Genomic DNA, 25,083 nt, shown 5'->3' with positions numbered 1-25,083 from the left:
AAACTTTGATCGGGGTTCGCTTGCGCTTGGATTTCTCTCTCAGCAATCCACAGCACAAGGCTGCAGCGTCCCCTTCCTCCTCCCCGGGGGCTTCTTCCGTCTCGGGACCGCCATGACACGCGCTGTGGAGTCTCCCTCAGCCGGCAGGCCCCCTCGGGTTCGCGAAGGAGCGAGAAAGCCTCGGCGGTGAGGGAGGATGGACGGGAAGGAGGCCGCGTGCCTCGCCCAGAATTCTTGGGCTGCGCCATCTGCTCTGGGATCCGGGCGTGCAAGGCCCCAGGTCACACACTTTAGTGGGGCCTTGATCAGAAATGACTCCCCCGACTAGCACAACCCTTAGTAGCGGAGGACACTGCTGAAATAGCCTTGGTAGGCCAGGACCGTGCTCCCAGCACGGTCAGGGCTCAGTAAACAGTGTTTAAACCCAGCTTGTTTTTGCTTTTTTTTTTTTTTCCAGCTTATTTTAATTACAGTAGTTTCGATTGTGGAGCTGAGAGTGAAATATCGATTTGGCTATTTTAATTAATTCTGTCCAGATAGATTATTATTTTTAATTTACCAAAACGAAAAGTTTCGCTTGTTCTAAAATGAACCTATGCTTCATTTCTATATAATTCGGGTTTTTTGGTAGGCTCTGAAATTTCCATGAACTCTCTTGGTTTGTTTTTTTTTTTTCAATATGGGAGAAAATGAGTGGTGAACGTTACTTCCCAATAAATAAATTTTAAAAAATTTATCCATAATCAAATCAGGGTTAAGTAATGTTAACATTTTTGTGACTTCATTCCAGTCTTTCCATGGCACACTTTTTTTTCCCAAAAATCGTTATGTGTGTAGTGCATGTCTTGTGAATTTTCTTTTAGAGTACAGTAGATGTGTTGCCAAGTAAATAATTTTTGTATCCCTGTTAGCATTTTTAAAAAGTTATGTTTTGAGAGACAGAAAGATCTTCCATCTGCTGATTCACTCCCCAAATACTGACAATGGCAATGCTGAAAGCAGGAGCCAAGGAGTCTCTCTGGGTCTCTGGCATGGTGGCAAGGGGCTGCACCTGCTGCCTCCGAGGGTGCACATTAGCAGGAAGCTGGAGCAGGAACCATCCAAAAGGGCAGCTTAGCTACTGTGCCCTTGTGCAAGCCTAGTGCAAGGTTTAACAACTTCCAAGATCCCATTATCAAACCAGCTTTGCAGAACACAAGATTCCTAATTTTTTTTAAAGATTTATTTATTTATTGGAAAGTCAGATATACAGAGAGGAGGGGAGACAGAAAGGAAGATATTCTGTCTGATGATTCACTCCCCAAGTGGCTGCAATGGCTGATACTGTGCCGATCTGAAGCCGGGAACCAGGAGCTTCTTCCAGGTCTACCACGAGGGTGCAGGGTCCCAAGGCTTTGGGCTGTCCTCGACTGCTTTCCTGGGCCACAGGCAGGGAGCTGGATGCAGCGGCCGGGATTAGAACTGGCGCCCATATGGGATCCCGGGCGTGCAAGGCGAGGACCTTAACCACTGGGCCCTGACATTACCTTTTAAAGAGCTTTAAATTCTTTTCAGAATAAGGTGAGATGTAATTAAAATGGAAAGATTTTACTATTTATTAACAGAAAGCATCCGCAGAAGAGATTTTGAAAGAACTAGGGAATATATGTATCTTCCACCCGTTCATTCATTCCCCAGATGGTCTCAGTGGCTGGGGCTATGCTGAACCAAAGGCGGCACCTACGAGTTCCTGCCAGGTGTCCCACACAAGTGTAGAAGCTCAGGTGATTGCTGCTTTCCAGCCAGATTACAGGGAGCTGCATCAGGAGTGGAACAATTGGAACAGAAACCAGTGCCAGTTAGGGATGCTGGCATTGCAGGCAGCAGCTTAACCCACAGTGCTACAACATCAGCCCTCCACTTCCCATTTTTCTTGTGTGTTCCAAACCCCAACCTAGGTTTGAATTTACATCCCATACAAATCCTCATAAATTCTAAATGTGCGATGACTTAATATGTCAGCTTCCTCTAAATGCCGTGGTACCAGCTGAGGACTCTCCTGCAGCGCAGTGTCATTTATTCCCAAGTGTTCTCTCTACATTCCCTCCCTCCCTCCACCGCTTTAACTGACTTTAGTATTCTCAGCGCAGAAGCCACGTTCTCTTGTACTCCCCCAAGGAGTCAGATTCAGCTGCGGCAAACAGTAGCCAATTGTGTATTTCAAAGAATCATTGTCCTCCATTTGTGAAAAAGGCAGTTCACCCACTACCAGTACACCAGAACCTTGGGACTTAGCCCCCTCGTCCCTGGGGAACAGATGTGTTGATTTCCAACTGTATAAAATCTCTAGTCTGGACCTCGGGTAACTGAAGGCATTAATAAAGGGTTCTCACCACCTAATGGCTATTCCCTTTTAATTTCACATGGCCACATGTATTCTCTTATGTGGAATACATGTTGGATGCCAGGGACTGGAATCCGCTTCCTAAGCATGGCTCTGCCCTCCCCGGCCTTGTCTACTCCTGCGGAGGGTGAGTTTGCATATTAGCCCCATATGAAAAAAAGTGAAGAAAAAAGAAAGAAAGAAAAAAGTAAAAAGAGCAGCTGAAGATGCTTAGGTGGGGCACATGACATATGCAAGATCTAGGTTAGTTGAAGAAATAAGGAGTTACTGAGCCCCTAATAGGCCATTAACTTCAGACATTCTGAGGAAATAAGTCACAAGAATCCTTTAAAAATTTATTTATTTACTTCTTTATTGATTTGAAAGGCAGATTTTTGGCCTGGAACAATTGTTCAGTAGCTAAATCCTTGCCTTGCATCTGCTGGGATCCCATATGGATGCTGGTTCATATCCTAGCTTCTCCACTTCCCATCCAGCTCCCTGTTTGTGCCCTGGGAAAGCCATACAGGATGACCCAAAGCCTTCAACCCAGCATCCGTCCAGGAAGACCCAGAAGCTCCTGGCCCCTGGCGTTGGGTCAGCTCAGCTCAGGCCATTGGTGCCACTTGAGTGAACAAGCACACAGATCTTTCTGTCTCTCCTTTTTTCTGTAAATGTGCCTTTCCAATAAGAAAAAAGAAGGGCTTATTTTACAGAGGGAGAAGGAGAGACAGAGATCATCCATCCACTGGTTCACTTTCCAAATGGCCAGAGCTGAGATGATCTGAAGCCAGCAGCCAGGAGTTTCTTCTGGGTCTCCACGTGAGTGCAGGATCCTAAGGCCATACTCCACTGACTTTCCCAGAGCATAAGCAGGGAGCTGGATCAAAAGTGGAGCAGCTGGGACGCGAACTGCCAGGACCACAGGCAAAGGATTAACCTATGAGAATTAGCATACTAGGATTAGCCAGCCTGAAAAGCCTCAAGAATCAGAAGGGGCCACCTGACTGATTTCAGTGACCCAAATTCCAATTCAATCAACTCAAATACTGTTTGCCTTTATGCAAGCAACAATTGCTAATAATTGTTAACAAGTTCCCTTGAAACAAAATGGCAGACAGCCCTCCCACCCCCATAAGAGACCAGAACTCTAGGGGTGGAGATTTGGCCTAGCCCAGCTGCTGTGAACATTTGTGGAATGAACCAGTGGATGGAAAATGTTTCTCTGATTTCCTTGTCACACTGCCTTCTCAATACATTAACACACACACACACTAGAAAATAACTAATACCTGTTAACCTAGGACCCCTCCTGTATTTCATCCCTCCATTGATAAAGATTTTATTTCCGCACCCCCATTGGTAAAGATGACTATTTTAAGTGGGTTTCATAAATTCTAAAGTTTTCTGACTTTTTACTTAAAAACATGGGAAAACTGCTATCCACTGGTTCATGTCTAGGGCTTGGGCCACACCAGTGGGAAGAGCCTGAACTTCCTCTGGGATTCCCTCGTGGCTAGCAGGGGCCAAATATTTGGACCATCTTCTGTTGCTTTTCCAGGCACAGCAGCAGGGAACCAGAGGACAAGAACAGCTGGGACTCAGACCAGAACTCCAGTAGAGGATGCCTGCATAAATAGTAGTTCCACCCACTGTGCCACAATGCTGGCCCATTGCTGCTTTTTAATGACAGTGAATTGAGATGTTACTCCCAAAGCATTGGATCTGCGGGGAATAAAGTAGTTCCTTTGTGAAAAAGCCTCTTAAGTTCCCGTGGAGAGACAGCCCCCCAGTAGGGGAACAAGACCTTAGAATCTATCCCAAGGGAAGGTTTCCCAGCACGGCTGCCAGGTGTGTCTTTGTGAGCCTTTATGCTTCGCCCAGTGCACCATGTCCAGCCACAGCTGTGATCTTTGCAGATCCTTAAGTGCAGAAGAGCCACAGTAACAATGCAGGACTCCAGGGGAGAGTACCGACGAGTCTTAGTTCTGTCCCTCCCCTGCAGAAAAGCACCCATGCATGCATGCATCCATCCAGACATTGTGGGGGGCAGCACTGAATGTACGTGGTCATGTTCCATCTCTGTTAAAATCCTAACTTTGGGGCCCAGCAGTGTGGTCTAGTGGCTCAAGTCCTCGCCATGAATGTGCCGGGATCCCATATGGACGCCGGTTCTAATCCCAGCAGCTCCACTTCCCATCCAGCTCCCTGCTTGTGGCCTGGGAAAGCAGTCAAGGACAGCCAAAGCTTTGGGACCCTGCACCCATGTGGTAGACCTGGAGGAAGTTCCTGGCTCCTGGTTTTGAGTTGGCTCAGCTCCGACCATTGTGCTCAATTGGGGAGTGAATCTCGGTATGTCTGACTTTGTAATAAAAATAAATCTTTAAAAAAAAAATCCTAGCTTTGCACTGTGGATAATTATCCTCCCTGGTTTAGTTTTCTCAACTGTAACATCAGTGTACACACTTCATAGCACATTACATACATGTGTATATGTTCTGAAAGATATTGTTATCTTGGTGTACTCAGAAAAAGCTCCTCAGCCTCCTGGAAGCCCCCTTTTAAAAAGTTGTTTTGAGTGCCTGGTATGAGGGCCTAGTGGCTAAATCCTTGCCTTGCATCTGCTGGGATCCCATATGGGTGCTGATTCATATCCCAACTGCTCCACTTTCTCTCCAGCTCCCTGCTTGTGGCATGGGAATGCAGTCAAGGAAGGCCTTGGACCCTGCACCTGCATGAGACCCCTAAAAGGCTCCTGGTCCCTAGTTTCAGATCAGATCAGCTCCAGCTGCTAAGGCCACCTGGGGAGTGAATCAAGATCTTTCTCTGTATAGCCTTTCCAATAATAAAACAATATATATTTGAAAGTTAGAGAGCAACTACTGGTTCACTCCCCAAAGAGCCACAAGAACCAGAGAAGGCCAGGCCAAAGCCAGGAGCTCCATCCTTCCGGTCTCCCCAGGTGGATGCAGGGGTCCTAGGAGTGTATTAGCAGGGAACTGAAGTGGAGCAGCTGACTCTCAAACCAGCAACCATATGGGATGCTGGTATTGCAGCAGCAGCTTAACTCACCATGCCACAACACTGGCCCCAGAAGGCCCTTTCTACAAGCCCCTGCTTCTATTTCCCCTGTAACATCTAAAATTGGGACATGTGACCACCAACCCATGCTCTCCGTTATGGAACCTCAGTGTGGCACACTGCAACATACAGCCCACAGGGTCTTGGTTTCTAAGCCCAGGTTCTCAAGCGGAAAAGCTTCTAACCTAGAAAGAGGGGTATTCTTTCAGTATGGCACTTCCTCCCTCAGCACATGGTGATGGTATCCAAATGCCTGGTGGGTTCTGGAAGAAAGGTTTGGGTCGTTTCATTGCCAACCACAAAACAAAACAAACCAACAAAGAAAAAAAACACTTTTTCAGTGAAATTAAAGGATATCCAACATTACTTTCTCAATAATTAGAAAGTCATTTTATTATTCAGTTAGAAGCAAAAATACTCGGCAGAATGGAATTCTGGATTTATATGGAAAATCACTACCATTTCCACACACACCCAACCCCACCCCACCCCAATTATCTATGAACTGAGACTTACCAAGACCCAGAAAATGACAACACTGTAAACATCCATATTCACTTTATTTTTAAACAGAGAGGCATGTACCCGAAGAGAAGGACCAGCAAGGGGGCTCGTTCAGAGCGATCTGCCCTATCATTCTAGAATGTGGCATGATCCTACAGTCAGGGGGCTGGAGCTGTCTCAAAGGTATGCGCATCCGAAAGGTCAATCCTCCCATCGCCCAGAGGAGATGGAGAGAAGGAGGCAGAGGTCAATGAATCCCTGAAGTACTTCCCCAGCACCCTTCCAGGGCTGCCCTGTGCCCGCCAATCCATACGTGTGAGTTGGGAGGGGGGCCTAGAGACAGCAGACACGTGTTGGGCAGAAATCATCCTGGATGATGTGTATCCAGCACCAGGATTCCCCTTCCAGTAGAATAAAGGAAGTGGATGAATCCCTTAGAAAAGACTCGGAGACAGTGATTAGAACATCATCTCATAATACAGCTGGAGGCGTTTTCCCACCATAATTTAAAAATAACTGACTAATCAAAACACACACAGGCCGCGTTAACTGAGTTAATCAAATTATGATGGATGGGGAAATCGGGGCTTGAGGTACTCTTCCAAGGGAATAAAATGAACACAGGTGGCCATGTTCACTGGGCCTTGACGTTCCATCCAAGTTTTTAGGGAAAAGCTCCAGTCCAGAAATAATAGCAGAAAACCTCGGTCACTCTTCGTGGCTGACCCAGGAGGGCATGCCTGTCTCGGACGGCCCTGCAAAGCCAGAGACTCCCCACATCGGGATCGCTTCCAGTAGTGTGTAAAAGCAAAAAGGATGAACCACCAGAGGTACACTCTGGTTTTTATTTATTTTGGTGGGGAGGAGAACTCTTGATACTTCTCAAAATTTCCAGGGGAAGAGAAAGGATGGTAAGAACATGGACATCCTATCTCCCATTGGCAAGGGGGTGGAAAATGGTGAGAATACCTGGAGTGACGGACAGGAAGTGGCAAGGCAACAAGACGTCTTGTGCCTGGGACCAGATTATGGCCAAGAACCCTTATAGCCTAAGTTCACGTCCTCAAGGAGAAGTCTCCATAGAATGCCCATGATTCCCAACATGGCCAGAAAAGCCATCAATCCCACTCATGGGACAGATGATCAGAGGAGCTGCACTCTTCCCACCCGAATAACTCAGACTGAAGTAGGGCCGGACAGGACCACAGAAGGTAGCGTGAGAGAAAGTGAAGGTGTGACACCTCTCTGTCACGTTGTAGAAGGACACCTCCCCAGCATCATAGTCCAAGAAGATCCCCACCCGCTGGAGGGGGGTCCGGAGGGGAAGGGCAGTCATGGGGGAAGTGAGAGCCCAGTATTCTTTCCCATACCACAGTGACACTGCCCAGAAGCCATTCTGGGGAGCCGAGGTCACGCCACCTTTTCTGCATACTGAGTCTTCGCAGACACCTATGGTCCACTTGGCTTTGTCTCCCACTTCTACCTCCCAATAATGTCTCCCAGCGATGAAGCATGGAGAGCCCAGGACACAGGGGAACAGGTTGAATCGTTCAGGGTTGTCGGGCAGGTCCTGCTGAAGGTAGCTGTAACGCACTTGCCGCAGGTTATCGGAGAGGATCAGGCTGGGGTAGGCCGTGTCCGGGTCCAGAGTCACATCCACTGCAGAGACACAGAGGCATGGTCAGCCCGAGGGCCAGGAGAACCACTCGGCAGCCTTTCACACCTTCCTGCAAAGCTCCCCACAAGAAGCTGCATTCATGTATGGTGAAATAAATCCTAAAATCCACACTTAAGAATTACTGCTTGGGCCTGGTGCTATAGTATAGTGGTTAAAGTCCTCGCATTGCACGTCTGGGATCCCATATGGATGCCAATTCTATTCCTAGCTGCTCCACTTCCCATCCAGCTCCCTGCTTGTGGCCCAGGAAAGCAGTCGAGGACAGCCCAAGGCCTTGGGACCCTGCACCCGCGTGGGAGACCCGAACGAGCTCCTGGCTCCAGATCGGCTTAGCTCCAGCCGTTGTGCTCACTTGGGGAGTGAACCATCGGACGGAAGAGCTTCCTCTCTGTCTCTCCTCCTCTGTATATATCTGACTTTCCAATAAAAATAAATAAATCTTTAAAAAAAAAAGAATTACTGCTTAAGAGGGGGTGTTTAGTGCCCAAGACCCTGGTGCAGGTACCCAGGTCCCACAGGCAGCACCTGTGATCAGCAGTCAACTCCTACTCCCGGTTCCAGCTTCCTGCAAGCACAGGAATGAAGGCTCAGGGACCAGGTTCTTGCCACCACGTGGGAGGCCTGGATTGAGTTTTTGGCTCTCAGCCTCTCCTAGCTCTGGCTATTGTAGAAATCTGGGAAGTGAGCTAAAAAAACTCTTTCCTTGTTACTATGAGTTTTTTCTTTTCCTTGGAATAACTAGTTACCTCTTAATAAGCATATATTGAATATTGAAATTTTACCTGCATTCCCTTTCTTTTACATCCTAACCCACAATATCCAGTATAGTCTGAATTTGAGGTTTTCTTACATGTCTGTAAATCACTTTTCTGTGAAACCGACAGTGTTGCAGAATTCAGAATATCACAGATTTTAGACAGGCAGCCATGAAACATTAGTGCTTCCTCCCCCAGGAAAAAGCCTCTCTGCAGACCAGCCTAAGCACAGCTGTTGCTACCAGACTGAACTTAATAGCAAATAATGGGAAAGCTTTTGGCTTTCAGACTTGGGATCTGAGAAATGTAGATAAGTGATCAGGAGTAGGTACCAAGGTGTCCCCCTTTCAAGTCATTCTTTTACGTGCTTATTTATTCTATCAAATCTTTACTCTGCACGCCCAAACTCCGTTTCTCGTCTAACGTCTGTGTCTACCTCGGAGCTCTCAGCCAGCCCTCACTGTTCTATTCTTCACATTACCTACGTCACATCTCCTGGGACAAGCATTTAGTACGTGAAAGCCCGGATAAGTGCGCTCACTTGCTCTTTGCCTCTTGTTCTGGAGAAGTCTGCCAACTACTGTGTCTCCAGAGCACAAAGCCCAGGGAGGCCAAGTGACTCCCACCACGGTTCAGTGGAGGACCTGGCAGAAGCGAGCAAGAACCCCAGATCCTTCATTCGTGGTTGAACAATCTGTTCCCAACAGCTGCCTATCTCTTTCCCATGTCCCGGGTACACTTCATACCTTCCACCAGACCATGAAAACTCCAAACACAAAGGGGCTGTCTGCCTTCCTCTAAAATATCCAGCACAAGGCTAGACAGTGCAGAAGGTGAGCAAGGGACTCAGACTTAAATACGGGTCACAGCCGGTGGGTTTGAGTGCACGGACTCATCCCTTCTCTCCGTGAAGCCTTCCACAAGACGACAGCTGCGTAACCACAGAAAGTATGTACTTCCAGTTGAGGAACCTCTAGGACTGTGGATTTGCAGGCTTTCTCTGATTCTGGGGTGAAAGTGGCTGGCAAGGAAGGGAGCATGTGACCATTTCCCTGAGGTGAAGTGATGGGCTGGGCTAAGGCTTCCAGGCTGCGTCTGGCACTGAGAGCTGAGCTCAGTCAGCCCTGCCTGTGGCCAGCTGCTTGCTGCCCCGAGGCTGGGAAGGCTGGGAAGGCTGTTTGTTTTAGGAAGTAGAGGCTTCCATTCTAACCTTTTTTGACATCTCAGACTAATTTCTTCCCATGGCTTTAGTTCTGAGGCATTTCAGGAGGCAAAGATACTATGAGAAACCAGTGGGTTTTTGATGATTTTTACACATGAAACCTGAAGGAATCCACATTTGGGACACTTTGAAATCATTCACATTAGCAGAGAGACGCATAGGGATGTCATTATTCCCAACAGTTTGTCTTCCATTACTTACCTGAGTATAACTGAGCCTCTCTGAGTTCTGAAAGAAAAGAGAAAAGCAGTTACAGAAGTCACAGGAGTATTTCCAGGAAGCAGGTTAACACCAGGAGCTTTGCTTAGTAATCCCAAGGTAGAGGTCTCCACCAAGACCTCCAGAACTCCCACTGTGAGCCGTGCGCTGACTTCCACATCTAAATTATGACTCCATCATTCAGCCAAGAGACTGAAAGGAGAGAGGGGCTGGCAACTTCATTGAAAGGATAGCCACACGCCTGGGATGGCCAGAACGTTGGGTCAAACTAAGCCCAGACCACAAGGCTGCAGAGAGGGAAGCAGGCCATGTCTGATTGTTTCGCTTCCGGCATTACCTAGTGTCGTAACTGTCTCCAGCCATGTCTCCCTTGTGGAGGACACAAAAGGGTCTCCTACATCTATGCTGCTAGATGCCAAATGACCATACACATCCGACAAGATGCAATGCCAACAAGGATTCAGCACACATAATACAAGAAATTATCAAGGATTAGGAGGCTTTACCATTTACAATAAGAAAAGGAGTTACATATATGTAAGGATTTTACTAACCAGCCTAGCCAACTACTAAACATGGCTCACGAGTAGAAAATTTTAGATGTGAAAGTGTCTCCTAATTGCCCAGAATATTTTAGTGTGTCAGGCTCCATTCTAAAGGCTTCAGAAATGGTGCCTAATCTTAGTTTACAACCTTATAACTATTATTTTCGTCATTTAGAAAGTTCCACTGTAAGATCTTTGGTAAGGGGCCAACATTGTGGCACTGTGGGTTAAACTGCTGCCAACATTAGCATTCCACACAGTGACCAGTTCAAGTCCTGACTGCTCTACGTAGGATCCAAGTTCCCTGCTAATGGCCCGGGAAACCAGCAGAAAATGGCCGCAGTTTTTGATCCTCTGCATCCACATGGGATACCCTGCTGATGCTACTGGTTCTTGGCTTCTCTGGTCAGACCCAGACATTGTCAATATTTAGGGAGTGAACCAGTGGATGGAAGACCCCTCTTTCTTTGTAACTGTGTCTTTCAAAAAAAAAAAAAATACATAAAATACTGGAAAAAAACAATCTTGATGAAGTGGTGGAACTGGGTGTAGACAGCGCAGGCTGTCCAAACTGCCAGTGCTCACTCCTAACAACTCTGCTGGTAGTGCTGACAGGGCTGCCCGAGTCCTCCCGTCTGGGATGGCACCTCTGGCCACAAACAGCAGGAATTCACCAAACCACGAGACGCACTGCCTCAAGGGAAATGTGATTAGGACAGTTTCTGTTCATTTTTTTCCCTAATCAAAAACAATTTAAGAATAAATCAAATTCAGAATTAAATCTCTGGATTGCCTATTTTCTCCTTCATCAAGACAGACTGAAGAATGACTGAACAGTTACCAGATTTCAAATTAGAACAAGAAGCTATTAATTGAAAAATTAAAAAAAAAAAAAAAAAAGAATGCAAGCTAGCAAGCTATCAGGTCAGGCTGACTGGCACCTCGCTGGTCTCATTCCCTAAGGATTATAGTACAGAAGGCACTGCTTTCCAGGAAATGTCAACATCAAAAATCACAGCAAATACATGAACTTACCTTGGATTTTCTCCATATCTGACTGCATTTTTTCTAAGGAGAGAAAACGAAAAGTGTGAATTTGCATGCTACTCTCTCTGGTTGGAAAATATTTCCTTTCAGACATTACATAAATATTTACAATATAAATCCATTTCCCCTCATAATCCCTCCCCTCATATTACCTGTGAACTGCTTCAGACTTTCCGTCAAGAACAGACATTTTTGGGCAAAAATGTGGATTTTCTCTTGCAGATCTGGAGGTGTGATCCAAGGTTCAGGGATCCGGATTCTTTCAGCCCTAAATTAAAACACACACACATGAATCCCTTCCCCCAAGCCACAATCTTCCGGGGTTCAGATGGTCCTGGGCTTAAACTGAGCTATATGGATGGAGTTGTTCAAACCAATCCCTACAGCTTTTCCTGGACTCTGATCCCCTCGATCAGGGAAGGAAGAACCCTTACTCACTGTCAGTTCCCCCATGGATCCAAGCCCATGGACATCCTAGCAGCAATTCCTCAAAAACACATTTGCTGAATTAAGTTACGGGCTGACCTTACCACAAAGTACTAGAATCTATGACCTACTCCTTGTTATTTATGGTAGGTAATTATCCAGAATCCCCACAATCCAAATACAATCTACAGAGAGATAATGCACTCCCCGAGGGTCAACAGACCAATTTCACAATCTCTGGGGAAAAAAAAAATTCTCCGGTTTCTCCAATTTTATGGCTTATACATATCCAGTCTTTGTTGTAGTTAGATATGACCTGCTGCTAAATTCTGGCCAATGGGTGGCTAAGAAGTATCTTGGTATTTTGAGAAGTCTGTCTGAAAACAGAATGTGATATGACATCTTCCCCAAGCTGGTGTTCCAGCAGCCAGCCAGGGATGCAGGAGGGATGTACCTTCGAGATGGTACAAGAGCAAAGCGGAAAACATCCGGAGTCCGTGAATCACTGGAGCCAACACACCAGCCCCAGGCGTTACCTGTACATTCTCACATGGCAACAAAACCTTGTGCTACATTTAGGCCTAAAGCCAATGAAATTTTGGTGTTCTTATCTCCTATTGCCATATCTAATCCTAAATTATCCACTAGATTCCAAACAATCTACCTTCTTATGTTAGGTCAGAAATAGATGGGCATCAAAAGGCAGTAGGCAAAGGTGGTATTTTCTTGGGTCATCTGACTGGGAGTCAAATATACTCTTAACATAGATCCATCCTGGGGACCAGGACCCTCAAGAACTTGACTTCCATCAGCATGATTCTACTGACACAAACCTGCAAGCCAGCCCACCTCATCTACGAGGTCTTCCCTATCTCCTGAAATGTTCTCACATAGTTCATCTACATCTTCTCTTGGAGGATTTCTACCATACAGGCTTTTAACCAACTGGGAAGCCCATTTTCCTCAAAGCCAGCCTCCACCTCTGTTGGCACTCTTGTACTAAACATTGTATTCCATTTGCCTTCACCTTCCATTCTGCAAACACAGCACTGTCCTGGCTTCTCACCCCTTTCGAAGCTTTCCCTGTGTGATCATATCCCAACTCCCAAGGAGCTTTTTCCTACTTGCCACTTGATGGTAGAAAAATAATGGAAATAAGAACCAGAATCCAGTGGCTCACGAGTAATCATATAACTTCAAGTCCGGTATATCCTACTTACTTTGTATTTCTTCTATTATAAAATAAAAACGATAGAACAAAAGCAGAAAAATTTCTGAAATATATAGGAAACAATAGCTGAACCTTGAACTCGGCCTGAGTCCCCACACTGCATGGAAAGGTACCCACTCTGTTAAAACACTGGCACCGCCTCATTCATCAGTCTGCCAGTAATTCCCAAGGTTTACCGAGAAGAGCTCTGGTTCACCTAGTTCCTTACACACTAGTGACTCTCTTCCGGGATAAGCAGGTATGTCGGTTTTGTATCTGTCTCGGCCACTGGGTTCCTTTCAGGATGAACAAACATGAGGAAAACAGTCTTCCTGAGCTTGATTTTACACTAAGGGGAGAGGGAACTGTACCTGCTCAGTGTGTCCCCGATGTCCTGCAAAAGAAAGGAAAAGCAGAACCATCAAAGGCCATCGTAACATCAGTCATCTTTCATGCATGGTCTTTGAAAATGCAACTATGGGATGGCCCCCAGGAAAAGCTACAAGACAAAGATCAGTGCAAGCAGCTAAAAGCCAGACAGAGAAAACGGGGAAGCATACGCTATCCTAGCATTCCCCCTACTGTGTAAGAAAAATAAATCTTAAAAAAAAAAAGACTTATGGTATTATTTTTATTGGAAAGTCAGATATACGGAAAGGAAGACAGAGAAGATCTTTCGTTCATTGATTCATTCCCCAAGTGAGTGCAATGGCCGATGCTATGCTGATCCGAAGCCAGGATCCAGGAACTTCTTCCAGGTCCCCCACATGGGTGCAGGGTCCCAAGGTCCTGGGCTGTCCTCCACTGCTTTCCCAGGCCACAGCCAAGGAGCTAGTCGGGAAGCATGTCTGCTGGGATTAGAACCAGTATCCATATGGGATCCTAGCACATGCAAGGCAAGTTTAGCTGCTAGGCTACTGTGCCAGGCACCTAAAATTTATTTTTTTCTCTCCCCTTTGATATATGTGCCACACTTATTTTCAGAAGAGGTGATTGTTTATAGTACCACTTTATACTTCTATGTGTAGTTCCTAAGAACAACTACATTTCTTCACATAACCACATTAGTCATCAAATTCAAGAAATTACACACAGACACCTATCCAACCAGTGGCCCACACTTCAATCACTTTCTTAATGTTGTTTACAAATATACCACCCACCCACAGGGGAATCTAGAATTACTAGCTACATTTAGTTATGATGTCTGCAACAGTCCCTCAGTACTGACTCCTCTTTCACAGCATTGTTTAAGGTGTAAGTTTGTCAGATATCTCCCTCATGATTAGACTCAGATTGTTGCAGGGAGAAAAAGACACAAAGAACGATCTTGCATCCACTAGCTCGCTCCCCAAATGGCCACAATTGAGGCCAGAAAGCATCACAGCACAAGTCCCTGGGGCGCCTCCCACTGACTGCCCCCCACTGACTGCCCAGGTGCATCAGCAGGGCACTCTGGGAACCATGACAATGGACACAAGACCGCACCACCTCTGACCAGTAAACGTTGTGTCCTTTAAAGTGACATGACACCAACATGCCCCACATTTGTGATACCGGTTTGGATCCTTGTACTGTTGTTATTTTACCTCTTGTAATTAGTGAGTGGTTATAGGTACACTACCAATTACCAAACGTTTCTCGAACATTCATTAACAACACTTGTCTGCAGTGCCAGCACTGCTGCCAACAGCAGCATACCACATGGTACCAGTGCATGTGCCGGTGGCTCCACTTCTGATCCAGGTCCCTGCTAATGGCCTGAACAAAGCAGTTCCAGTGTTTGGGTTCCTGTAATTCATGTTGAAGTGGTAAAACTCCTGGCTTCTGGTTTTGTCCTGGCATATCATTGGCACTTGCAAATATCTGGAAAGCGAACCAGCAGATGAAAGACACCACTAATCTCTCCGTCTCTCGTCAAAACTCCTTCAAAATGAATAAATATTTAAAACAAAAACTATTGTCTCAAGTGTTACTACGATGGCTGTTGAACCATCATTTTCTAGCTTCAAATTTCCTTCTGTACTATTTTACTGACATTCTACTGAAAGGAAATATTTCCCCTACTTATTACTATGGACTTACAGATTCATTCATTTACAGTTTAGCTTGTGTATTATGGTTAAAGGGATATGATTTAGGCAAAGAAAGACATGAAATGGGACCTGCACGGTAGCCTAGTGGCTAATCCTCGCTTTGCAGTCACCGGGATCCCATATGCCTGCTCATTTGTGTCCTGACTGCTCCACTTCCCTTCCAGCTCCCTGCTTGTAGCTAGGGAAAGGAGCAGAGGATGGCCTTGGAACCCTGCACTCATGTGGGAGACGCAGAGGAAGCTCCTGGTTCCTGGCTTTCAATTGGCTCAGTTCTGGCCACTGCACCCACGTAGCAAATGAACCTGTGGATGGAAGATCTTTCTCATTTTCCTTCTCTCTGTAAATCTCACTTTCCAAGGGGGGAAAAAAAAGACAGAAAACATGAAATACTGATACACACTGCAATATGGTTAATAAACCTTGAAGAATGTATGCCAAGTGAGAGGAGCCAGGGACAGGAATTTGGTGCAGTGGTTAAGATGCTGCTTGGGGCAGGGGACTGGGGACGGGAATAGTGGCAACCGTGGCTTAAGCTGCTGCCTACTGTGTGTTGGTTTGAGTCCCAGCTGCTTCACTTTCAATTCCCCTCCCTGCTAAAGCACCTGGGAAAGCAGCAGACTATTGCCCAAGTGCTTGGGCACCTGCCACCCACATGAGACTGGCAGGAGGACCCTGGCTTTGGCTGGAATAGCCCAGCCCTGGCTCTTGTAGCCATCTGGGGAGCAAATGAAAGGCCTCTATTTCTCCTCATCTCTCTATAACTCTGCCCTTAAAAAGTAATCTCTCTCCTTTGGGATACCTGTATTTCACATGTGAGTTGTAGACTTGAGTACCACGTTCTGCTTCTAATTTAAGTTTCCTGCTAATGCTACTCCGGCACCTTAGAAGCACTGATTCTCTCCCCCAAATGACCTAATTAAAGTTGGGAGGTGGCAGGGCACAAGAAGTCATATAGTGGGGATTTCTTCCTATTACAAAGGCACCTGGCTGACCAGCCTGCACTTCTGTATGAGATTCACAGGGAGTTCCAGGGTTGTGGCTTGGCTTGGCCCAAAGCCGGCCAGTGCACCATTCAAGGAGTAAGTCAGCCGACAGAAGATTTATCTCTCCCTCGTCTTTTTCAGATACATAAACCAAGAAAACCACATGGGTACCAGCTCGTGTCTTTAGCTACTCCATTTCCCATCCAGCTCCTTGCTTTTGGCCTGGGAGAGCAATAGAGGATGGCTCAAAGCAGTGAGACCCTGCACCTGCATGGGAGACCTGGAAGCTGCTCCTGGCTCCTGATCGGCCAGGTGCAGCCCTAGAGGCTAAAGTCCTCGCCTTGCACACACCAGGATCCCATATGGGTGCTGGTTTGTCTCCTGGCAGTCTTGCCTCCCTTCCAGCTCCATCCTTGTAGCCTGGGAAAGCTGTTCAGGGTGGCCCAAAGCTTTGGGACCCTGTACCCATGTGGGAGACCTGGAAGAGGCTCCTGGCTGGCTCAGCTCTGGCCGTTCCAGCCACTTGGGGAGTAAATCAACAGATGGAAGATCTTCATCGCTCTCTGTCCTCCTCTCTGTATCTGACTTTCCAGTTAAAAATGTTTTTTTTTCCTTTTTAAGAAAAAGAGCAAATGAGGTCACCATAGAAAAGTCACAACTACGATAAGAAGCACTTATCAGTATAAGGCAGACCTGGACACAGTATCACCTTTTAATCCTCCCGTGAGATGATGCTTTGAACTGGTCTAAGATACGGCAATCGCAACCTCTAGTGCACACGTTTTGCTTTTAACTTGCGAATGCAGCGCTTGGCAAGCCCTCGCTACCCCTGAAGCATTCACAAGGAGACAGGGCCTGGGTCCTACTTGGCAAAGGAGGGAGACTCTTTGTCGTGGGAGCCACTTGGGCAGCACTCTCTGTGCCTGACCTGCAAGAGCTCCCTGGTGGGCTGCTGCTGCTTCTCTTCCAGCTGGGCAATCAGGCTGCTGAGGTGGGAGATGTTGCAGGAGAACTGGGTGATGGCACCATTGATGCTGTTGTAGATGGCCAGGTCTAGCTCCTCCAGGCGTGCCAGGAGCCGGTACTCATGCTCCTTCAAGGAGTGATACAGCTGCTCAAACTCCCACACGATCTTCTCCCTCTCCATCTGGGTCAGGCTCTGGCGGGTGACAGAGATGTCAGTAAAGAGAGGGGAAGCCCACTGCTGGATCCCTTCCCATCCCCCGCGACCATGCATTCAGAGAACTCATCATTTTGTCCTAGGACACTAAAACACCACAGTGTTCATTCGCTCACTACTTCTGGTGCTCAGTGATTAGCTACAGGATGTCCTGGAAAGAGTTGCCCCAGGGATTGTTACGGCAGTTCCTGACCCTATGGAGCTCAGTCAAGTTAATACTCATGAGACACACATAGCTCATGGGACAGTCAATTAAAGACCAGGAGACAGCCTTTCTGCCTGACATCCTAGCAAAGTCACTATTTTGACGTTTCTCCCCAAACTTTACAAGGACCACAAGAAAGATCTTGGAAAGTTGGCAAAGAACAATAAAGAACCCTTGAATCGTGGCTGGTGTGATAGTGTAGTGGTTAAATTCCTCGCCTTGAACACACCAGGATCCCCTATGGGCACCGATTCTAATACTGGCGACCCCACTTCCCATCCAGCTTCCTGCTTGTGGCCTGGGAAAGCAGTCGAGGACGGCCCAAAGCTTTGGGACGCTGCACCCGCGTGGGAGACCCAGAAAAGGTTCCTGGTTCCCGGCTTCGGATCGGTACAGCACCAGCTGTTGCGATCACTTGGGGAGTGAATCATCGGGCAGAAGATCTTCCTCTCTGTCTCTCCTCCTCTCTGTATATCTGACTTTGTAATAAAAGAAATAAATCTTTAAAAAACAAAAAGCAGGGCCTGGAGGTGTGGCCTAGCGGCTAAAGTCCTCGCCTTGAACCTGCCGGGATCACATATGGGTGCCGGTTCTAATCCCGGCAGCCCCACTTCCCTTCCAGCTCCCTGCTTAGAGCCAGGAACTTCTTCTGGGTCTCCCACATGGGTGCAGGGTCCCAAGGTCCTGGGCTGTCCTCCACTGCTTTCTCCCAGGCCACAAGCAGGAAGTTGGATGGGCAGCATGGCTGCTGGGATTAGAACCAGCACCCTTATGGGATCCAGGCATGTTCAAGGCAAGGACTTTAGCTACTAGTCCAGGGAACTGGGCCCAGGCTCCTGGCTTTGGATCAGAGCAGTTCTGCATCATTGCAGTTGCTTGGGGAATGAATCATCAGATGGAAGATCTTCCTCTCTATCGCTCCTCCTCTCTGTTTATCTGACTTTACAATAAAAATAAATAAATTTGAAAAAAGAAAAGAAAAAGAAAGTGTACATTTGAAGGCTTGAGGTGATGGCCCAATTGGTTAATTCTCTCCATACAAGCACTGAGATCCCATATGGGCACCAGTCGGTATCCTGGCTGTTCTACTTTCCACCAAGCTCCCTGCTTGTGGCCTAGGAAAGCAGTAGAGAATGGCCCAAAGCCTTGGGACCCTGCCCCTGCATGTGGGAGACCCAGAAGAAGCTCCCGACTCCTGGCTTCGGATCAGCTCTTTTCCAGCCTTTGCAGCCATGTGGGGAGTAAGCCAGCAGATGGAAGATCTTTCTGATTTTCCTCTCTGTAAATCTGCCTTTCCAATAAAAATAAGTAAATCTTAAAAAACAAAAAAGGAGGGGTTCTTGTCTTCCTGCCACTATGGCAGAGCACTGGGGTCCTTTTCCTCCTGCCACTATGGCAGGGGGTGAGGGTCCTTTCTATCTCAAAACCCCCTCCCGTCACTAGGACGGGAGTCTTCTCTTCTCAGCTTTTCTAATAAATCTTGCGTTAAAACTAAAAAAAAAGGAAATTGTACATTTGAAAATCAGGTTTTTTTAAATAGGTTAATAGTCCATGGTGGGAAAGTGGTACAGTCTTCACAAAAGCAATGTACAAACCATGTGAGAAGAGGCACAGGACCCAGCTATCCCACTCTAGGAACATATCCAAATGAAACTAAAGCTACATGTGAGAAGGGGATCTGTAATCCTATATTTACAGCAGCACAATCTATAATAGCAAAGACATAGAAACAACCCAGATGTCCATCCAAAGAAGAGTGGTTAAACTGTGGTACATCTGCTCCATGGAATATTATTCAGCCATTAAAAAGAATGAATTGTACCATTTGCAACTAGATGGTTCCAAGTAGAGACCATTATGCTCAGTGAAATAAGTCAATCACAAAAAGAGAAATACCATGTTCTCTCTAATAAGGAATCCATCATGCAAATTGGAATGTATAGTGGTGGAATAGAGACTACCATATCCAGATGTGAAGACACAATGCAACATGCATCTCTGCTTCCAAACAAAAGATGGACTCCCAATGAAAGTGTTGGATATATCTAGACAATGGGATGATGGACTGTCTGACATTGTCTGTACCAGCAACGCAGGGGGACACTTATACAGCCAACTGATGGAATTGTAACTCCTTATGAAGAATTGTGACTTTATGGGAAAAATCAATCATGGGGTGGAAATTGGGGGTGGGGGGGAGGGATATCCCAGACTATACAAAACTGTACAATAAATTTCAAAAATAAAAATTGGAAAAAAAAAAAAAGGAGAACAGGAGTTTAGCACACAGGTGCAAGGCTTTCCGGGAAGAGTAAATGACACCAGAGTGTGAAAAGCAGGGAAGCGGTTTGTCTGGCTGGGGCAAACAAGTGTGGAGGGAGGACACCAGGAAAGAGATCAGGCCACACCTTGCTTAGGAGGCTAGGGGGCAAGAACTTTATTGCAATTGAGACAATAATTTTCACACAGGGAAATACCAGGTTAGAAACACACACGCCCTGAGGTGGAGGATTTGGGAAAATTCATCACAGGTTTGCTGAGCAGCTTCCTCAGGCCCACGTTCCATCCCTCCAGGACAGGGCCTTTACAGGTACCCCAGCTCCCTGGCTGGAGGGGAGGGGACAGTCCCAGTTTCCTCTCGGAGCTTCACTGATCACAGCCCCTCTTCCTTCTCCACCTCTCACGGTACTGTCAGAGAGAGCTTAGAGGTCTGCTCTAAGCAAACGGGCAGCAGATGGCTCCAAAGGAATCAAACAAGTTTTATTGAAACACAACCATACCTATTCACTTACATACTGGATGCAGCTCCCTGTGAGACGACACATCAGAACTGATTAGCTTAAAGGGACCCATGGTGCCCCCAAAGCTAAACACATATTCTGAATTCACATCCTGCCGAGACACTTCCCCCGCTGACCACCCCTCTAGCCACCCTGACACTAGGCACTCTCTGTACAACTTAGTACATACTCCCACCCCTTTCTCTATAAATCCTTCTCTCAGCTGAATAAATCTTTTCAAAGATAAGCCAGGAAATAGAATCTCAAAAACAGAAAACTAAAGCTGAAGGAAACCTTAAATATTAGTGTTTCTCAAAGGGGATTCTCGGCCAGGACACTGCTGTTGGGTTGCATAATGCATAGCATTCCTCACCCTACCCTTCCGGGTCACCTGATTTCCTAGAATAAAGACCAAAGAAACATCCACACAACTCTTCTGAAAAGCAAAAGGCAATACTAGCCTTGCTGGAGATCCACAAGTCTTGTCCAACCTGCCCTGCAGGATGTGGCTTTACCCACTACACCACAACACTGGTCTCCCTGCTACCCCACCTCAACCCATCCATTCCACAAAGCCCAGACGCTGCATGATGTTAAGCAAATGGCTAGTGTCAGATCAACAGGCATGTCCAGGTGGCCTGAGTTCAGAGAAAGGCTGTCTTTCCTCTTCGACAATCCCCCCACAGGAGACCCGGTGCTGTACTTAATGACTCAAGATCGCTCAGGCCCAACAAGAGGAGGCTTCAGCCACAAAAATCCTTCTGGAGTAAGAACTGCAGTGTCAGCTGACTGTGTGGGCAGAGCAAGTCGTACGATCTAAGGACATCTTAGGCTTGAGTCCCCTGGTTTAGAACTTCACCATACCCCGGCTAGGACTGACACACTTTCTCACAAGCCGATTCCAGACACTACCAGTGTAGGACTCTGCTTTTCAGATACCTCTAAAGGGTAGATGTTCATGATCTTTTATTCATTCAAAAAACATGATAAATGCTTAAGTTGTGGAACAGGTGAGCCTATATTATGAAACTTTGTACATTCCGTTTTTCAAAAACAAAATTCCCAAATATCCATGTCAGAATTAGCCCATCAGGTCCCTGCCAAAGCCTTGAAAGACTGGTCAAAGAATTCAGAATGGATGAACTGTTACTCCAGCGAGAGGCCACCAGGGTGGCTCGCCCGCATCGAGCAGCAGCACCCATGGGTAGGACACAAGCTAACGGGGCTCAAGATCACCCCGCTCCACGCCATCAAGGATCAGGGCTAGTCTACACGCGGCCAGCAAGCGAAACTTGATCGCTGTGGGGGATTTCTGTGACTTGCAACCACAGCAGCTCCATCTTCTCCATAAAAGGGAATCCCTCGGTTCTCCAGGTGAGTCTTCCCGGGCACATGGGGCTGCTGTACCTGCAACTCCAGTTCTGAGGAACGCAACTCAACAAGACCTGGCTTGACCATCAGAGGGACTGACCAGTCAAAACACAATGATCCGCAAATTCCAAAAGCCCTTACCAAGAGTTCGGCTCGTGCCTGTTCCCCCTGTGCCCGGCGCCTCTTTTTCAAGTCTTTGACTCTTTTGAGATGGTCCAGCTGGTTCTGGATTTGTTCCTGAGAAAAAAAAAAAAAGGCAAAGTTACACAGGCCTTACTCAGCACAAGCATGGCTGTTCTGCTTACCACATCCAGAACCCACTCTTCTGATGCCAGGTCTCTGGTTCTTGCGTGGTCACAGACCCCAAATCCACACAGCATACCACCACCGTCTCTCCTTGGGCAATGTGTGCCCTTCTTAAACGGCAAGTCATCTATCCACTTTAGCACAAAGGTGACTAGCCCAAGAAAGTTAAAGCCTACGGTGTAGGCCACAGAGGCACACTGAGATAAATGAATTATCTTCTCTCATTTTCCTGCCTATCCGACAGCTGCCACCAGAGCAGGTGGAATGCTGTTAACTGGAAACTCCATAATCATTGACTGCACGAATGCTGTCACGTTTAAATGGGAACACTCGCCATATTGTCCTGTAGTCCTACAAGACACAAAACAGACGACATCATGGACGCCCTGAACGTCTCCTTAAGACTGTCCTACTCCGGATACTTTGCTTCCAAGTTATTGTTTCTGCTATCCGGGTCTGCTCAACAGATTGCAATAAGCTCTGCACAACTCATTCCCTCATCACGATACCTGTGTTATCTCCTGGGCCTCGGAAGCGTGGCTTACTCAAGCAGCCAAGAAATGCACTCTTTTCCATGAGCTTCTAGAACAGGACGGGATACAGGAAGTACTGGGAAAGTCGCTGACGGACTGAGTGAAAGGCGTCTGATTGCTGGGCATACAACCAATTCTCAGCGCAGCCTGCGCGGAGTAAGTTGGCCATGCACGCCTCTGCTGCTGTCAGGCCTGGGGGTCTCCACAGCCCCCACGGGAGGAGGGGGCTCTTTATGCACAAGGTGTCAGTGATGAGGGAAACGCAGGGACTGACGGGGACTGGAGCGGGGGATGGGCGGGGGGCTTCTGGCTTCCTCACCAGCTACAGGTTTTCCTCCAAATCTGAGTGCTGAGGCTCAGGAGCGCACAGGGAGGAAATGACGGCTGTGAACCACACGTCCGGCTCAGCCATTTTCTAGGCAGGAAAAAAGGGGGGAAGCCCCTTTTGGCTCCCTCCTCCCTTTGTCCGTCTTGCACGCCTGCCCCCCTCCCCGCCGCGCGCGCGCTTGGGTGGGTGGGGTGGGATGGAGGTGGCCCTCACCTTGAAGCCCTCCACCGCCTCTTCGAGCGGCAGCACGCTGTGGCCGCGGTGCTCGCGGGAGCGGTCGCACACCACGCAGATGGGCATCTGGTCCTCCTCGCAGTACAGCTTCAGGGGCTCGCGGTGCTTCTCGCACACGCCCATCTCGCCGCCGGGCCCGGACGGCCGCTCGGTGCGCAGCTGCTTCACCAGCTGGGTCACATTGGCCAGGTGCCGGTTGGGCCGCATGTGCCGCTGCGGGAAGGTCTCTCGGCACTGCGGGCACGACACGTTGGTCTCAGCCGTGCCCCAGCAGCGGGCGAGGCACGCGCAACAGATGTTGTGTCCGCAGTCGAGCATCATGGGCTCGACGAAATACTGCAGGCACACAGGGCAGGTGGTCTCCTGCTGCAGGCACTCGGCCACGCTCGCGGAGGCCATGGCGAGGGCCTGAGAGAGCGCACGGGCATGGGCCCGCGGCACCGAGCCCTGCGCCGAGCCCAGGTGCCGGGCGCGCTCTCCGGTTCGCAGCTCCCAGGAGGCGAGGGGAGGCCGGCGGGGCGGGCGGAGGGCGGCGCCTCTCGGGGCCGGATCCCTGACGCGCCCGGCGCGCTGGAGGCTCGGGGCGGGAGGCTCGGGGCGGGCCGGGCCGCTCCCCACCCCGCCGCGCCCCGCTGAGCGGAAGCGGGGACGCCGCAGCCGCCGGATCGTGCGCGGCGGCCCTGCTGCGGGGGCCAGGAGTGCGGAACCGCCGGGCTGGATCCCAAGGGGACAAGGAGCCGACGGGCGAGTAAGGCAACGTGGCCGCGTCCGAGCGGATCGGGGAGGCCGCGTCGACCCCACCCCGGCGCGAGCGGAAGAGGCGGCTCGGCGGGGCGGGGCTTGGCCCGGGCTCCTGCAGCCCGACGCGGTTTGGGAGCCTGCGGGCCTGGCTTTTTCCTCACGCACGGCGCGCCGTAGCTTGGTCAGCCGCCTCGGGGCGGGACGTGCCGGCACGAGAGCTCGGAATGGGTCGCTGGTGCCGTGACAGGGTGCATCCAGGCCCGCCTCCCCGTTTCCGCAGCCGCCCGGCCTGCCCCCGCTGCTCTTTTGTTTCTTTGGTTTCCCCGCGGCGCTCAGGCCTCAGCTGGCTTTGTGTGTAGGGTTGGGAAGTACAGACCTTGAGGTCAGGGGGTGGGGTTGCTGCATCCGGTATGTGACGCACGTTAGTCAGCAAACCCCAATTTACAGGGGCTCACAATTTTGTTTTGTTTGGGGAGAGGAGAGGTGAAATGGGTTTAACATGGACCGGTAACTATTTCCGTAGGGCAGAGATGTCAGCAGGAGGGTGCTTATTTGGGAGTAAAACCTAAAACCACTCCTTCCTTGCATAAGTTCGGATGGAGACTCAGGGTCTGTTCTAGCGTCCAGGAGAGTTCCAGCTCTTGCATCACCCCTCAGCCCTGACCAGGTGTTTGCTGCTATCCAATGAATAGTTCTCAGCTACAGTTCTTGCGTCTCAGCAGTGAGGCCTCTGCTTCCAGAGCAGCCCTTGAGAAGGACTCACCCCCGGCGTCTCCCATCCAGATACTAACTGGGCCGACCCTACTTAGCATTCCAGGTCAGACCACTATGGGCACATTCAGGGTGCTAGAAGCTGCAGGCTTCTTACTCATGCAATACGGTGCCCAGGGGGCTGAGTGGATGTGCCAACCCCCTGAGGATGTGCCAATCCAGTCCTTGACATTCTGGACCCTAAAAGCTAACCCATTCCCGAGAAAAGGTAGAGAACGTGAACTAAGCCACACTATGTTGAGATCCTAGTTAGCCTAACCTGTTTATGCAGACTCTCTTCTCATATGCCCAATAATAATAATAACAGGATTGACACAAAGCTGCAGTGCTTAAAGTAAGCTGACAGGTTGGTTGGACATATTAGAACTTAGAAAATACACCAAAATACTGGAAAATATACCAAAAAAGAATTGGTATAACAAGGAGGAAAAATTGCAGCTTGGCTCTGAACCTTTCATAAATGATCGAGGAAAACTGAAAGACTCCATCTCTTTTCTCTAAGAATT

The 25,083-nt window shown here is 48.4% G+C and overlaps 1 protein-coding gene across 2 annotated transcripts; it reads right to left on the bottom strand.

Annotated features, from left to right (window-relative positions):
• Positions 1-5,984: 5,984 nt before the first annotated feature.
• Positions 5,985-23,566, bottom strand: LOC121167296 (zinc finger protein RFP). 2 transcript variants are annotated; one of them, XM_040996740.1, is made up of 8 exons: positions 23,045-23,566; positions 21,806-21,901; positions 17,057-17,287; positions 13,421-13,443; positions 11,566-11,681; positions 11,402-11,434; positions 9,804-9,830; positions 5,985-7,606 (listed from the first exon to the last, which is right to left on the bottom strand). In XM_040996740.1, the coding sequence occupies exons 1-8, from the start codon at positions 23,462-23,464 to the stop codon at positions 7,011-7,013; spliced, it is 1,542 nt and encodes a 513-aa protein (XP_040852674.1). In that variant the 5' UTR covers positions 23,465-23,566; the 3' UTR covers positions 5,985-7,010. The 2 variants fall into 2 exon arrangements, with proteins under 2 accessions (XP_040852674.1, XP_040852675.1); XM_040996741.1 differs by having other exon boundaries at positions 13,421-13,452; positions 17,066-17,287.
• Positions 23,567-25,083: the final 1,517 nt, after the last annotated feature.

Source organism: Ochotona curzoniae, unplaced genomic scaffold, assembly GCF_017591425.1.
Source record: "Ochotona curzoniae isolate NIBS_2020 unplaced genomic scaffold, NIBS_Ocur_1.0 patch361, whole genome shotgun sequence".
Classification (NCBI taxonomy): Eukaryota; Metazoa; Chordata; class Mammalia; order Lagomorpha; family Ochotonidae; genus Ochotona; species Ochotona curzoniae.
The sequence above is the reverse complement of the archived record's forward strand: the minus strand, read 5'-3'. Positions and strand labels throughout refer to the sequence as shown.